Source organism: Lygodium microphyllum, chromosome 25 (genome assembly GCF_053477565.2).
Source record: "Lygodium microphyllum isolate KBCC chromosome 25, Lygodium_microphyllum_v1.1.10, whole genome shotgun sequence".
In the NCBI taxonomy this organism is placed as follows: domain Eukaryota; kingdom Viridiplantae; phylum Streptophyta; class Polypodiopsida; order Schizaeales; family Lygodiaceae; genus Lygodium; species Lygodium microphyllum.
This window is the reverse complement of record NC_141159.1, coordinates 28,142,822-28,157,759: the sequence shown is the minus strand read 5'-3', so window position 1 is coordinate 28,157,759 and position 14,938 is coordinate 28,142,822. Positions and strand designations below refer to the sequence as shown.

Below are 14,938 nucleotides of genomic sequence, written 5' to 3'. Positions count from 1 at the left end.
GACTGCTGATTTGCTGCTGGCGACTGCTGATTTGCTGCTGGCGACAGTGTTTCAACATTTGCGTTTTGCGTTTTTCTGCACAGATTTGCGTTTACTGCTGTTCCACTCTTTGCTGCCTGTGTTTCCTTCATCAAACTGCTGGCAACAGTCTTTAGCCCTTGTTTCTTCAGTTTGCAGCCTGCGTTTTGCTGTTTACAGCATTATTTTTGCCTGTTTTTCTGATTATTCAGGCCGTTTTTGTTGTTTTTGGCAGTTTTTGACTGATTTTTTCACTTTGTGCAGCAGCTTTTGGCCTATTCTGGTCAGCCTTTGGGTTATATTGCATGTGAACTCACTATTTTTGGTGTTTTTGGTTGCGTTTTGGCTGTGCTCACTCTCCAAACAACCTTCTTTTCTTCTACTTCTCTTTTCTACCTCCTCCAGATGGCCCCTCCGTGCACCTCAAGTGAAGATAAGCTACAGGGACGGCTTCCGTCACAGTATGGAGGGTCAGGTGAGGCTCTTGAAGCTTCAGAGAGGGGTTCGAAGAAGAAAAAGTCGCAGCCACATTGTTACCATTGTGGGAAGACAGGTCATCTACGGAAGGATTGTATAAAGTTAGCGGTGTCCAAGAAGCAGGAGAAGACGTCGAAGCGGGATGCGGACTCCTCCGATGAGTCATCATCTGCCTCTGATTCTGACTCCGATCCTCCAGCCTCGGCCACGGCCAAGACGCGGAAGGGATCGTCTTCGACAGATCGTGGGAAGGGATTGATGGCCCCTTCCACAGCTGCTTTCTAATGATGGCATGATGTCATCCCTCACGCCTCCTCGGTGCCAGAGAGGGAATGTGAGAGGGTGTGTTGGTGGGGCTGCAGTGCCTCATCTATATTTTGATATAGATGCACAGGATCCAAAGAGGGATGTCCCTGACGCATCGACGGTATCTGGCAGTGAAATCCTAGAGACTGGAGTTGATTTCTGGGTTCATGATGAGCTGTTCTTCTTGACAGAGAGCGAGAGGCTTTCGTCTGGAGCTCACATGAGGGGACACTTTGGTGGTTTGGCCAAAGGCGGGGAATCCATGGTCACATGTTCAGAGACATGTTTGGCAGATTGGCTTTGTATGTCCTGAATGACATAGGTGACATTACACAGAGAGCTGCTATGAGTCTTCTCTATTTTCACGTGTTGTTGGTACGATAGACATCGACATCAGATACTCTCCGAGGCATCTTGGTGGTGGGCTAGCCACTCACCGCTTGGATTCAGAGACATGTTTGGCAGATTGGCTTTGTATGTCCTGAGTGACATAGGTGACATTACACAGAGAGCTGCTATGAGTCTTCTCTATTTTCACGTGTTGTTGGTACGATCGACATCGACATCAGATACTCTCCGAGGCATCTTGGTGGTGGGCTGGCCACTCACCGCTTGGATATCCATGGTCCTTCTGGTGTTTCTTTGTTGTGTAGTTTATGATTCTCCCTCATTGTACTATTTTCTTGTATCAGATCACACATGATCTGAGAGAGGGTGTTAGCAGATATTAGTCAGCTCATGGTGTGAGTCTGTGTGCAGAGGCTGGGCATTTTATGTAGCATTTTATGCAGTATTTTATGGCGCATTTTTGTGGCCATTTATGATGTACTTTTAGCATTTATTGCTGGCCGACCTGCATTTTATGCTCCCCACTTTTGTGGCTATTTATAGGGCTCCTCCTCCACAGTCTGATGTGCTTCAGCCATCAGTAGAGATCCTTCTGGGAGAGAGGAGCCGGTGCTGAGGAGCCCACGCAGCCAGTGACTCACCGTTGTATGCTGCTGTCTCGTGTTCGATATGGATTCCATTTCCCGAGCATACATCTGAGTTCTCATCTGACTACTGTGTTCATTCTTTCTTTCTTTCTTCTATCTTGTGTTTCAGCATTTATTTCAGCATATTCTTTACACTTCCATTGCTGCACCACTTCTAACAAACCCTCCCCTCTAATGTTACCACTAACATTAGTGACCAATATATTGATCTAGGCTCAAATCTGACAATGAGTACCACCTAGTACCTGTCAAACATAACTTATTACAACTTTTATCTTTGACACCCATTGCATCCTTGAGGTCCTTAGCCTGTTAACATAAAATAACTACCATGTGCATCACATGTGCTAAACAACCTTGCACATTTGATTAATAACTTTAAAAAATGTTATCGACAATATTAAAGCATCTCCAAATTTCGCATCCCCATGACACCTAACCCAGCTTTTTCTATGTATTTTTAATGACCGTATGAAACACAAGAATTTATCTGACTTTTTTTTTGCACATTCGATACCATATTAAGTCCATGGACTAGATGGATCAAAATGCGTTTCCAAAGAGTGTCTATGTCTCATAAGCCAAACCCTAATTTGGAAGGACTTGGCCATCTATAAATAAACAAGTTGCCGACCACTCAGCCTTAATTTCATTTTTGCAAGTTGAAAATGCCTTCTCTTTGCTGTCCACATCCCATTGACAGAGGATATCTCAATTCAAGTTGCTACACATTGCTTTCCATCATCACGCGCCTACCATCAGCTCTCCATCTAGTTCAAAGGCCAATGTTTACCTTGCATGGTGTATTTACTGCATTGAGCATTGTACTTATTCATTATTTAGATTTTTTTATCTTCTATATTCATTGTCTCATTGCTTACCCTAATCCTAATTGTATTTCTTTATCAGTCTGTGTGTCTATCATACAACTATTTTTGTATTTTGTAGATGAGCATTTCTTTACAAGGGTGGCTGAGACACCCCGTGGAGAAGGGTTAAAGGTATCAAAAGCATGAGCAAGTGAAGGTGAGTGGTCTTGTCTAGCATGTTCCAATCCTCCATGTGAACTTGGAGGCGAGGATACTTGAATAGTGCTAATTGCTCGCTAGCGCAAAGTTGCAGTGCAAGCTCACAATACTAAACTCTTCGTTCAATGAATTTGGGACCACCAATAGCTCCAAGAGCTCCAACCTTCGGTCCATATACCACCCCATGTCAATGATCTCCCCTTGAAGCTAGGAGGCCATCAAACAAAAAGCAATCGTCTAACTTTGGTGATAGTGGGCTCTTGATAAAGTGATACCACCTCCAAGCATGTTGTCTCTACCACCACTCATATTGCCTCCACTACATAAAATCTACACACAAAGCATCTTCATAGAAACCATTCATGGTTGAAAAAGCACATCCCACAAAAATTTTGAAACCCTTTGATCCATTCACTCTTCACCCATCATGAGAGTCAATGGCAGTACCAACTACAAGACTCACAGTTTTAATGCACAACTCAACAAAAGATAAAAGAATCCAAGAAAGGAGAAAGATATCCTCAAATCTTTATATTCGCAAGTGAATAGAGATTTATACAAGTATTAGCTCCAAGAGCCAAAGGTTGAACTTACACTTCAATATTCGAGGTCTCTTCACTCCATCTCAATCTACATTGAAGAGCCTTCAACTCAATCAAGCCATAGACACTTTAAAGCTTGCCTAAATCTCACATTCTCTCCAACATGCAGGTACTCTTTTTCTACGCCTCCTCGCACCTTGGCACAAATAGAAGATGTGTTCGTTGTTTCGCTCTAAGAGAAACACTAAATGCCCAAGTCCAATACATGGAGTACTGCTTTAGTCATCATTAGTAACATCACTTGGCATTAGTGCCAAGTCTACTTAGAATGTGTAAATCTACTATTTGAGAGGAATATGTGGAGGTAAAAGATAATAAAACAACCAACAAGGAGTAGGTAAAATACTTGAGCACTAATGTTCCATACTCAAAGAGTACCAACTCCACGAAATTGCAAATTGAACTAAAGCAGTAGTAGCAGCTACAGCACACCAGAAATTTCAAAAGAAACACTTAATGCTAGCAAAATCGCACAACATTAGAAGAGCCCCGCAACAATGGCCATAATTCAAGTGAGGAAGCGTGCACAATCAAAACAAGTTGAAATGAAGGAGCCGGCCAAATCCAAATGCCATGATTGATCAAGTCCTTAATGAACCTCCAAGGCTAGCAAAGAATCCCATCGAATCACAAAGATCTAACAGTAAAGCACCATCAAGCAAAACTCAGCTGTTATCAGACAGAATTCAGGGAATTCTTAGTGCAGTCCACCTTGAGCAACACAAAACCAGGTCTGTTCCAGGCTCAAAATTACCTTAGAGAAGCAGCAAAACACTTCATGGCAGCAAAGAAATTACACCCATAGATTCTTAGTACTAAGAGAGGCAGCCAGGTTCAAAGAAGCAGGAGAGGAGGTCACCTTGAGCACTGAAATTTGCCAAAAACATAAAAACGAGTTGTAACAGTCAGTGGATGGCAAGAAAAGTGCAGCCAGAGATGCAAAATGCAACTAGGAAAGACAACCAAGTTGAAATTGCAGCAGAGAAAAAATAACAAAAGCAACTGGCCACACAGCAACTAACATGCAGCGGAGACCCTCACATCTGTGTAAAATGCAGCAACAACAGCCACATGTCAATCAATGCTCCAGGCAGAAAACGCAGCAGTTGGCAGCCTCTCCTAGGAAGAGTGCCAAGTCATCATTATTAGCACCTCCAGGCCCCAGGGCAGCATGCAGCTTCAACAATGCAAAACCACAGCCTAATGTGGCTACAAATGACGTCTATATGACATATCGCGTATGGGATGCCCTGGTCATAGGCAACTGGCCACATGGCTCAAAGTGGCCAAAACAAGAACCTAATCCTATGCACTCTAATGACCCCATGGTCAGAGGTAGAAATGCCCAAAGGACTCATATACAACTCCCTTACACTCTTCTCAGAACTGAACAACCCAGCATACTTGCCACAACCCACAATTAGTATGTTGCGGAAATGCACATAACATCAATACACCAACCCCAAAGTCAAGATTGAAGATATACCAACCCCTTTCTGAGTCAAATCATGATCAATCTCCATTGGTCCATAATCCAAATAACATACTATGTCGAAAAGCCAATGGATTCTGCAGGGTAATCTTAACTATTACTATTAGTGCTCAGCACATTTTGATAGTCTGTTGGGCTTTGGCCAGTTACAATCATTGACATTTCTCTCTCCCCCTCCGATCCCTCCTTCCCTCTTCCCCCTTCTCCCTTCCCCCCCCCCCCCCCCCTTTCCTTCCTCGCCCCTTCCTTGTCACAGATGTCGCAGATCATCTCACATCTCAAGGTATGGATCCCGCTTTGACTGATGCCTTTTTTGCTTACACGTGTTTATTATGTAAAACCTAACACATTGGTAGAATATCTGTAAATACTCTCATTGCATTGTTCCTCCTGTGATAGAAAGCTAAGTACCTGTAGCAAGAAGAAATTCGTGTGGATGGAAATCCAAGCACAAAATTTGTCCCTCGTGACATTTGAAGTCATGCATCAGTTTGCCAGCTGTTAAATCCCACAACTAACACCAACCACAAAGACAGCAAAGCACCCGTGAGCTACCGACTTGGAGAACAAAACTACACACTGTTAGAAATGTACAACCACAATTTTCCTTTCTCCAATGAATGCCAGCTCAAAGATCACCACTAGATTGTAACAAGAAAATAATTGCAAGACCAGATTAGGAGTGCAACTTCTAAAACACTTTCTGTAGACTACAAAACATGGCTAAAGAACTCAAGAATGCATAAATACATGGCCAGGTAAGAATCACCCACTTTCACAATATTATCTTCTCCACCAGAGACAACCCAGCGGCCATCAGGACTGAATTTTATAGCATTAACACCACGCGTGTGCCCTTTATAAGTGTGAATGCAACCCTTTCGCCTGATGTCCCAAATCTTCAGATTTGTGTCCAGAGAACCAGAGGCAAAAAATTCTCCAAAAGGATGAAAATCTACAGCTATGCAGTTGGACCGATGCCCAGTAAGTGTCCTTACAACTGCAAACACATTGTAATATTTCAGCCATATTGTTTACCAGAAGCCATCCAAGCTACAATGCAGATGACCACAAGGAGCAAAAGATTACTGCTTAATGCCGTGACATACTTTTTGCCTCTTCCAGGTCCCACAGCTTGATTGTTCCACTTGCTGCCCCTGCTGCAACCAGGACTTCAGCAGTGTCGAAGGTGACTGATTCAACTGCACTCGAGTGTCCAGACAAGCTCTGCAAACAGTTCGCAGAGATCATTTACACCACACACAATGCACTCCACAATTGTTGTGAATCCTGTTCCTCAGTATCATGAATGTGATAGCTGCATTGCCAACATAACCTCACCAAGATTGCATTCGGCTTTCCAATAGCCCACATGTTAACTTTATGATCCTCTCCTCCGGTCACGAGCACTCTTGATGATTTCTTGCCAATCTTTAGGCAATTGACATTGGAGGCATGCGCTACAAACTCCTCTGTCGAAATTGGCAAACCACCGAGAAATCACAAAATCAAACACAAGGCTTGAATCAGCTTGTGGTGTGATTCAAAAAATGAGGCTCGCGAGGACAATGCAGATATGCTGGATGGGGCAACGATGCATCTCTGCACCAATGCAGAGCCAGGGAACTAGTTTTCTACGCTTCTAGCAGTAGTTTTCTGCAATTCTGAGATAATAAAGACAGAAGAAGATGGTGTAAAAATAGCAGGAAAACTGTAGAGTCGTGGGGAAGGTGCGTACGCAGTTTGTAGGCACGCTTCATGGCGACGGCGGAGGTGGTTGCCGATGCAGGTGTGGGGAATGAGGCAGGGTCAGGACGATCGCCAGAGCCTGAGGGAGCCAGGGCCACGACGAGGAGCACCAGCAGCAGCAACAGAAACCCTAAACTGCTGCAGAGGGACGTGCGTGCAGAAAACCATGCACACAAAATAACTGCTGACCAGCCAAAAACTACTGATCAGGCAAATCAGGACAAGGGAAGGGAGAGGCAGCAGATCTAGGAAGAGAGAGCACAGGGAGGGGGGGGGGAGAGAGAGAGAGAGCGCAAAAAAATGATAATAATGACAATAAAATTACAAATAATAAAAACGCGCCCCGGTCTCTGAGAGAGACACCGGGACGGACAGCCGACCAGAAATTTTGCCCGTTTACAATTTATTCGCTCGAAATTGAGATTCGGAACAATATATTCGAAAAGAAATAACTAATAATATACACTTTTAAAAGTTTTTAATTTCCAAAATGTTGCACTTTATTTTAAATCGATGGGTTTTTTATTATAATACCCTTGAGATAAGTGTTTTCCTAAATCTCTCATTTTCGGTGCCACGTCATCTTTTAGAACTTAAGTAGCCACCACTATAAAGAAAGGGTGGGTCCCCTCAACGTTCAATTTTGAAATTAGGGAAAGCTTTATTTTTAGGCGAAACAACAAATGGACAAAAGGTCCACCATCTTGTATAGCTATGGATAGTATAGTTGCTTGAGATTTGACCTACAGTAAATATGTTCGGTGAACCTTTGGCCCACTCCAAGTGGCCCTCCCCTATGCTCTCTCTCTCTCTCTCTCTCTCTCTCCCGTCTCTCTTAAAGTATGTAAATTTTATATTTTCCCTATGTATGATTCTCTCTTTTTATGTTCATATTCTCTCTTCTTCTCTCTCTCTCTCTCTCTCTCTCTTTTCTTCTCCTCCCCTTTCTCCTAATTTTCCTTTTTTTCTCCTCTCCCTCTCTCTCTTTTAAATTTTATAAAATCTCATGAACTTACTATAGACTCTTGGCATATATCGGTGGATCTGAGAATGAACGTTGCTCCAAGTTCCAGCAGCTTATCAGCATCTTGCATTTGATTGCTAGCTACCTTGCATTGTGGCAAATGTCACTTGAATAAATGGGTAGAGTCATCCTTTGGAGAAGCTTCAAATATTCAAACCACGTGAACTCTTTCAAAATACTGTAATTGCCAAAATGTGTGAAAGCAAATAAGTGAAAGTGTCATTACAATGTACGTTCTCCTCTCCCTTTAGAAAGGGGTCTACATTGCCACTATCTCAAATTGTTTATGGTTGCTTGACAGAAACATCATAAGTTCACCATGCAAAGTGGGTACATGTAAATGCTTTTGGGAGCTTGCTCTAAAGTTAAAGTAAATCCCTCTTCACCCATCGGAAAGTCTCTAGTCACTCTATCAAAAAGACTCATCGTACTATGCTTGCATTTTCTAGAACATATACACATCCTACATGTTCGAATACTTGTTTAACAATGTTGGGTTTATCACTACTTAGTATCCTACATGTTCGAATACTTGTTTAACAATGTTGGGTTTATCACTACTTAGTAAAGAGATCTCAACAATGGCAACTATTGGATGATTATATGATTTAATGACTAGTCTTGCATAGCTACAAGTCATTGCCCAACCCATTAATACTTCTAACATTATTTATTGTTATGTCGATGTTAACGTCATCGTTAACACTTCTATGTGTGCATGTGTTGTAGTTTAATGCTTTGCCATGTGTGGGCCTCTCTCTTAAAGCTCCTCCAAAAAGAGAGTTTGAAAGCAATCCACTTACACAATGGTACCAATTATGTGACACTGCACAAAACCTTTCTAATGGGCTCTAGTATTCCAACCCATATCATTCTAAACAAGGATGAAGCAATGTGACACCATCATGAGGTTTGATGTACCAACTTGATAGCCTTTTTTTCTTGGATTGCAATTAGAAACTCTCAAGAGTATCCCACACCATATACCAAGAAATGGGAAATTGACAAAATGAGGATCAAGTGCTCATTACACAAGCATATGATACAGACAAGACACCCATAAGCAAACAAAGATGGGTGTCACATTAGCACAACTACTAGCTTAGTGAAATGTTGTTTGAGACATCTAGTAAATTCCTAGAATATACAAACGTTAGACCATACTTGAAAACACCCAAATGAAAGTTTACAAATTATGATGCAAACACCATTATTGAGGTTCCTATGGGCATAATAAGGAATATCTTTCATTGGAAACCAATTTCACAAGAAATTTAGATAAAAAAGGAGATCAATGCCTCAAACAATATTTTCCTTTTGTCTCATAAGTGCTTTCCTCATGTATGTCGCATGTGTGCATGTTTACATAAAATATAGAGTATAAAATAATCAGTTGAATGCAATTGATATTGACATTTTACTTATCTTTCTTTTACTTGTAGTTTCTACCCAAGTCCCATCTAGTTTTGATATAACTAGAAGGCAAGCTTGTGATTAATCAAGTGGTTGAGAAAAATATTTTAATAAGTAAGTGATATATACATCTACCATCATAGGTGGGTTTTCAAAAGAGTCTTCTAGACTTTTTTAAGGCCTCTTGACTTGCTTATTTTGTTGTTCCACTTTTGACAAACTAACTTTCAAGTCATTGAAAGTTTTTGTAGCATCAAATTTTTAAAAATTAGTGTTATTAGCTCCTTCAATCATGCAACTTCCTAAAGATAGGCTAAATCTTGTCGTACTCATGATTCTTCACTTACCTTCAAGTCATTAAGTGATTTCTTTTTGCCAAACCAGCCAGTGGAATGATGCCTTGTTCATTTCCATTAGTCCTGATCAAAAAGTCCATGTAATGGTCTTAATTCTCAACAATAATGCACTTGATCAATCATGCTCATATTTATTTCACCATCACACATGTCATCCATGAAACTTGTTAGTGTAAGAAATAAAGCATCTCCTTCCATGCTATATTAATTAGAATCCAAGCAACATGTGATCTTAAATGAAGGATATTGCTTTCATCTATGATTGTATAAAGATGCTCACATTTGAAATATCTTTTATTTTTGAAACACACAAAGGTAATATGATATATAACATAATATCAATATCTCATTGTTTTTGTTTGAAACAAGAGATGCATCCTTTTACAACCATGTTTGTGCTGGTAGGTGTTTTCATTTAGGAGATTTTGAGCTCAAAAAGTCAAATAATAATAATAAATATAATAATTGTCATCATCATCAAAACTACTATTCTTACATATTACCTTGCAAGTTGGAGCAAAGCAACTGAAGTTGTCATGCTGCAAGTTTAATTCTCTTGTTTCCCTTTAGCCCATGAAGCTTCACCTCTCTCTCTCTCTCTCTCTCTCTCTCTCTCTCTCTCTCTCTCTCTCTCTCTCTCTCTCTCTCTCTCTCTCTCTCTCTCTCTCTCTCTCTCTCTCTCTCTCTCTCTCTCTCTCTCTCTCTCTACACACAATAGTCAGAACATTGGATAGACTTCTATCCTTTTAGAAGCTACAACTTGTTTTGGTAGCAATCTCTCACCTTGACTTCTTAACACTCCACTCTAACTAACCATGTATCATTCTCTCCAACCCAAGAAAAGTAAGAACACAATACTAGCTTTGAGGTATAGTGAAATCACTAACTTATCTTTTTGAGTAAAGTCTAAAAGCTTAAAGGCTCGAAGAAAGTTCCACGACCTAAGCAACACAATCTAATGCATTTGCTCCTTGAAATCAACCACTAAGTATGCCACAATGAGAGAAGAAGATGGAGAAGAGCTTCCCAATCCTTCACTCTCTCACAACCTCACACACAACTCTAAACTCAACCCTCTTACCATGAATGGGAAGAATAATAATAATAAAAGCAAAAAGAAGGTGTAGAGTGTCACCATCCTTTGGTCCCTCACTCACAACATGTCTCTTACTACCTCTCTCCCTCACTCTCAACAATGGAGACAAGACACTACAATAGAAGAAGAGAATGGTCGCTCAAAAGTTCCATTAATAGAGCTTCTACAACATGCAACATGGATGCACCAAAAGTGTAAATACAACTAAGACCTCCTACCCTTATATAAATCAAAATTAGGCTTAGCTCAATCTCTAGGATGATGTTTTGTTTGCATTTCCACTTTTCATTTAGGGTTTCCACAACTATGAATTAGGATTTGCATCCTCTTTTGGGTGTCCTACCCATTTGTGGGCTCTAGGATGATCATTGCTTGGTCTATACTTGTCTATTGATCTAATTACACCTATCCTACACTATTGCACTTACATATTCATGTGTGAAACCCACATAATAATTGTAGGTGTGTCAAATACAACTGCGATAAATGATATAGTGTGCATTGTGTGAGTCCAGCTCTCACAAAATAATACATCCATGATAATAATGTGTCCATGATATACAAAAATAATGTAAGTGCCAAAAAATTCAATGAAGCTTCAAAATTAATATCATTTTAAAAATAATTATATAACTTGCACTTTGATTGTCCTTGACTTTGCCTTTGATTTTAGCCTTCCATATTTCATATTTACATTAGTGCCCTCTTAAGATGAGTGCTAGTCCTATGGCACTCACATTACAAGCCAATGTGGGATGCTAGGACAATCAATGAAGTAGCTTTGAAGAAGTAAAGGGCTTGATAGAGCATACATATGCTAATACACAATTAGAAGATTGCTTTGTGGGTTCTTTAATCGATGATGGGTGATGCAATAAAGTCACTTGAATTGATGAATATGGAAAGAGTTGTTGGTACTGAGGGGAAAGAGAGCGGTTAAATAAGATTTTGGAAAAATCTAAAAGGTAGGACGACAAAAGATGGAGTCTACTTTAATAATCTTTTGAAACATATGGTTCTCTACTAGATTAACCACATGTGGCAATTGATACAAATGTTATCTCCTTCTTGGAATAAGAACAGTATTCTACAATTACTTTGTAGCCTTACAAATTTGAAATGGAAGCACAAGAGATTTGAACATTGATGACAGATAGTAAACCTAGCTCATGGGAAGATTAATGCATCGAGGTGCATGCAATGAAGATGGAATACTATGCCTAGACATTTGAAGCACAGCGCCTTATCAAGCATTGAAGCCATCATTGAAGAAGAACCGACACTTGTCGTTGAAGATTTGGATGCTTTTTGATGAAGCAATTTGCAACTCCACCTTTAAAAGTAGAGGACCATGAAGGCAAGGTATGCCATGGTTTAAAGAAATCAAAGCCTTGACGTTGATGGTTCCCTTATGTGTTTGAGGCTCTCATTTGAGGTTCCATGATGAGTGTGTTATCTCGATCTTGTCATAGCAGCCTTCAATCTTGAGAGATCTTTGATCATTGTTGATAATATGTTTTTCAAACCTTAAGCATGGTAGTGCTCTTCTTTACCACTTATCATTATTTGATGTTTTCTTGCATTTACGAAATGTAAAAGATAGAAAGGAGCAATGAGAACTTTGCTATGTTTTGCCATTATACCTAGAATAAAGGTTTAGAGTGCTTACCTCTAATCTTGCACTCGCATAAGGTGTAGCATTGTTTTAAAAGTTAGAGGGGCTTGTCTTTGGCCATTGTGATACGTTGAGTGAAAGAATAACTATGCATAAATTCATTAAGGTTAGTTATACACAAGAATTAGTGTTTAATAATCGTAGGAATCCACCAACTATAGAAATTTTAGTTGTACTCCAATTTAGCAAAAGCATCCAAGTTAGTACGTTTAGTAGCCAATTTACAAAGGAGAGTAATCAAATCACTAAGTAATGAAGTTCCAAGTGACTGGCTATATATAGTTCCTCTTCCATTAGAATCTCATCAAAATCAATGGATGATATTGTAATAGTGATGGCATGTCCAAATTCTGAGCAAGGATGATAGATTGCAGTGAAGTGGTCTTATAGTAAGTAGGTTAGATAAGAGTACTAATTGTATATTGCTACTCAACTAATGTCATAAGTCAACTATCATCTAGAGTAAGCTCCACCCAATGAGAAAACTAATCTTGCAACAAGAATGGGCTTGAGGAATGCCAATTATGCTCACAGTCATCAAGTATCGATCATGTATTTGATTTTGGTCACATAAGCATAAGTTGGCATGGCTACGATTGCTTTTGAGGGAAGGTCTTAGTATACTCATATTGAACCAACATGCTCTTGCAAAATAGATGTTTATTCTCTTCCTTAGTGGAATGCCAATTAGAAGCAACTTTTGGCCAAATTAATAGCCATACTACTCAAAGATCGACGAACTCACAATGACTTCATATGAGTAGGCAAATCATGTTTTGTGTCATCTATAGGTGAGTGCGATCAACTTCCTTTGAGCTATTATAGGATTCAGTCAACTCAACTTGGTCTAGCTCACGGGTGTATTTATAAGGACATCAATAGTTTGGGCTTAGAATCTAGGATCTCGAGTGCACTACTTTTGGCTATTGTATCCTTGTTAGTTGGAGTTTTATATACACCACATTGCTTTATATCATTTGATGAAGACTCATTTTGCATGGTAGTAGAAGCAAAGGAAAGAGATTGGTTTGTGTCACTCAGCCTTGGAATAAACCAATCAAAGAAGTTGGGATTGCATTGAAGTGGATCATAATCACATCAAAGAGAGGTGGTGTTGTGAGTAGTAAAAATACATATGGAACAACACCAAGTAAAAATACATAGTCACATCAAAGAGAGGTGGTGTTGTGAGTAGTAAAAATACATATGGAACAACGCCAAGTACAACATTCCCTTAGCCTATTATGCTCACAACATGCGGTTCTTTCTCTATTAGGAGTTTATTCAATAGAGAGGGTGGCCTTGGGCTGATTCAAGGAGCTTAAAATCTCATACAATTGCAAGAACTCTCAAAGAAGTAGGAGCTATATATGTAGGATCATGCATTGAAGTCCAAACTCCCCTTCTTTGCTTGGCTACGTTATTAGTCAAAAATCGATTCTAGCTACTAAATAGTAACTAGAATACCATTTTTGTTCAAATATGCTTTGTGCTTATCCCTTTTATGCCAATGCTTCAAGTGCCTCTTAATTGCTAGTATCACAACGGTGAGTGTAGAATGAGAAAATCAAGCTAATCTCCTTTTCTTTAGCTTTGGACATAGACTTCATGACATTTGTTATGACTATTGGACAGTGCAAGTAGATGGGTTCTTGCTCAGCATATGTCAACAGTCTTTTTAAGAGTTGCTTATTTTCTTCAATAGGAGCTACAATGTCAACATGAATATATGATCAAGCAAGTGACGTTAGAGTTACATCCAATTCCTTGGGGATCTTAGTCATCAATTGATATTTGCCATTATCCCATCTTTTCTAATGCCTTGTTGATAGATTGTGTGATTGGCTTAGGCTTTAAATTCTCTAGAGCTTTTGGCCGAGAATAACAAGACTCATGAATCAATGGATTTATCATACCCTTTGTGCTAAAGTTCACATCCTTTTGTGAGTCAGAAGAATGAGAGGCTTGCTCCTCAACTATAATGATAAGTTTGATGACAATTAAGGGTTTTGATTCCGTGGGGCTTCACCTTAAAATTGGAAGTAGCAACTTTCGATTCAATGAATTGGTCAATCTTGGTAGTCAAATATGACTATGCACTTGGATTCTTAGACTGATTGGAAGTAGACTTGATCTTTGAATTTTCATATTTACTTTTAATAACACTCTTAGAAGGAGGTTGTTAGTCATTTGATCCTTTCTTGATTGTCCCTCATGGATCCTTTTGCTTTGGTTGAGCAGAATGAATTATGTGCGAGTAAACTATATGGGAGTGAAGTTCATGCGAATGAACCACATCTGAATAAACTTTGTGTGTATGATTTAGGTGTGAATAATTTGAGTTATGTCCAAATAATCTGTGTGAAGAACTACATGCGAATGATCTAGGTATGAATGAATTACATACAAATGATCTAGGTATTAATAAACCTTGTGCAAAAGATCTAGGTGTAAATAAACCTTCTATGAATTAACTTCCTATAAGTAAACTTTATGCAAGTGAACTCTACGTGCAGGAGTGAAGCACCACATGTAAGGGCGCGATAAGAGAGGTCTAAATCAAGATCAAAGAAAATCATGTGAACCAAAAGCAATCAATTGGCTCAACATATTTCTGCAAGCAACAACAACCAAACAATGAAAACAATGGCTATGTATTTGATTCTTGCATTTTGAGTTTTGTGTTTTTAAAGTTTTGATCACTTCC

At 39.6% G+C, this 14,938-nt stretch overlaps 1 protein-coding gene across 3 annotated transcripts in view; it reads right to left on the bottom strand.

The window, feature by feature from the left end:
- LOC148014011 (katanin p80 WD40 repeat-containing subunit B1 homolog KTN80.4-like) overlaps positions 1-7,004 on the bottom strand; it is a 75,988-nt gene extending 68,984 nt beyond the window's left edge. Inside the window, exons 1-5 of one of the 3 annotated variants that reach the window (XR_015688632.1) lie at positions 6,657-7,004; positions 6,260-6,390; positions 6,028-6,145; positions 5,692-5,918; positions 5,330-5,432 (exon numbers count right to left, since the gene is read on the bottom strand). Coding sequence is in view for 1 of the 3 variants with exons in the window: in XM_087666644.1 (XP_087522770.1) it covers positions 5,330-5,432; positions 5,692-5,918; positions 6,028-6,145; positions 6,260-6,390; positions 6,657-6,678 (601 nt within the window). In the remaining 2 variants the exon portion in view is untranslated. The remainder of the gene's footprint in view (positions 1-5,329; positions 5,433-5,691; positions 5,919-6,027; positions 6,146-6,259; positions 6,391-6,656) is intronic. The other 2 variants (XR_015688631.1, XM_087666644.1) reach the window with 2 other exon arrangements.
- Between the last annotated feature and the right edge of the window lie 7,934 nt (positions 7,005-14,938).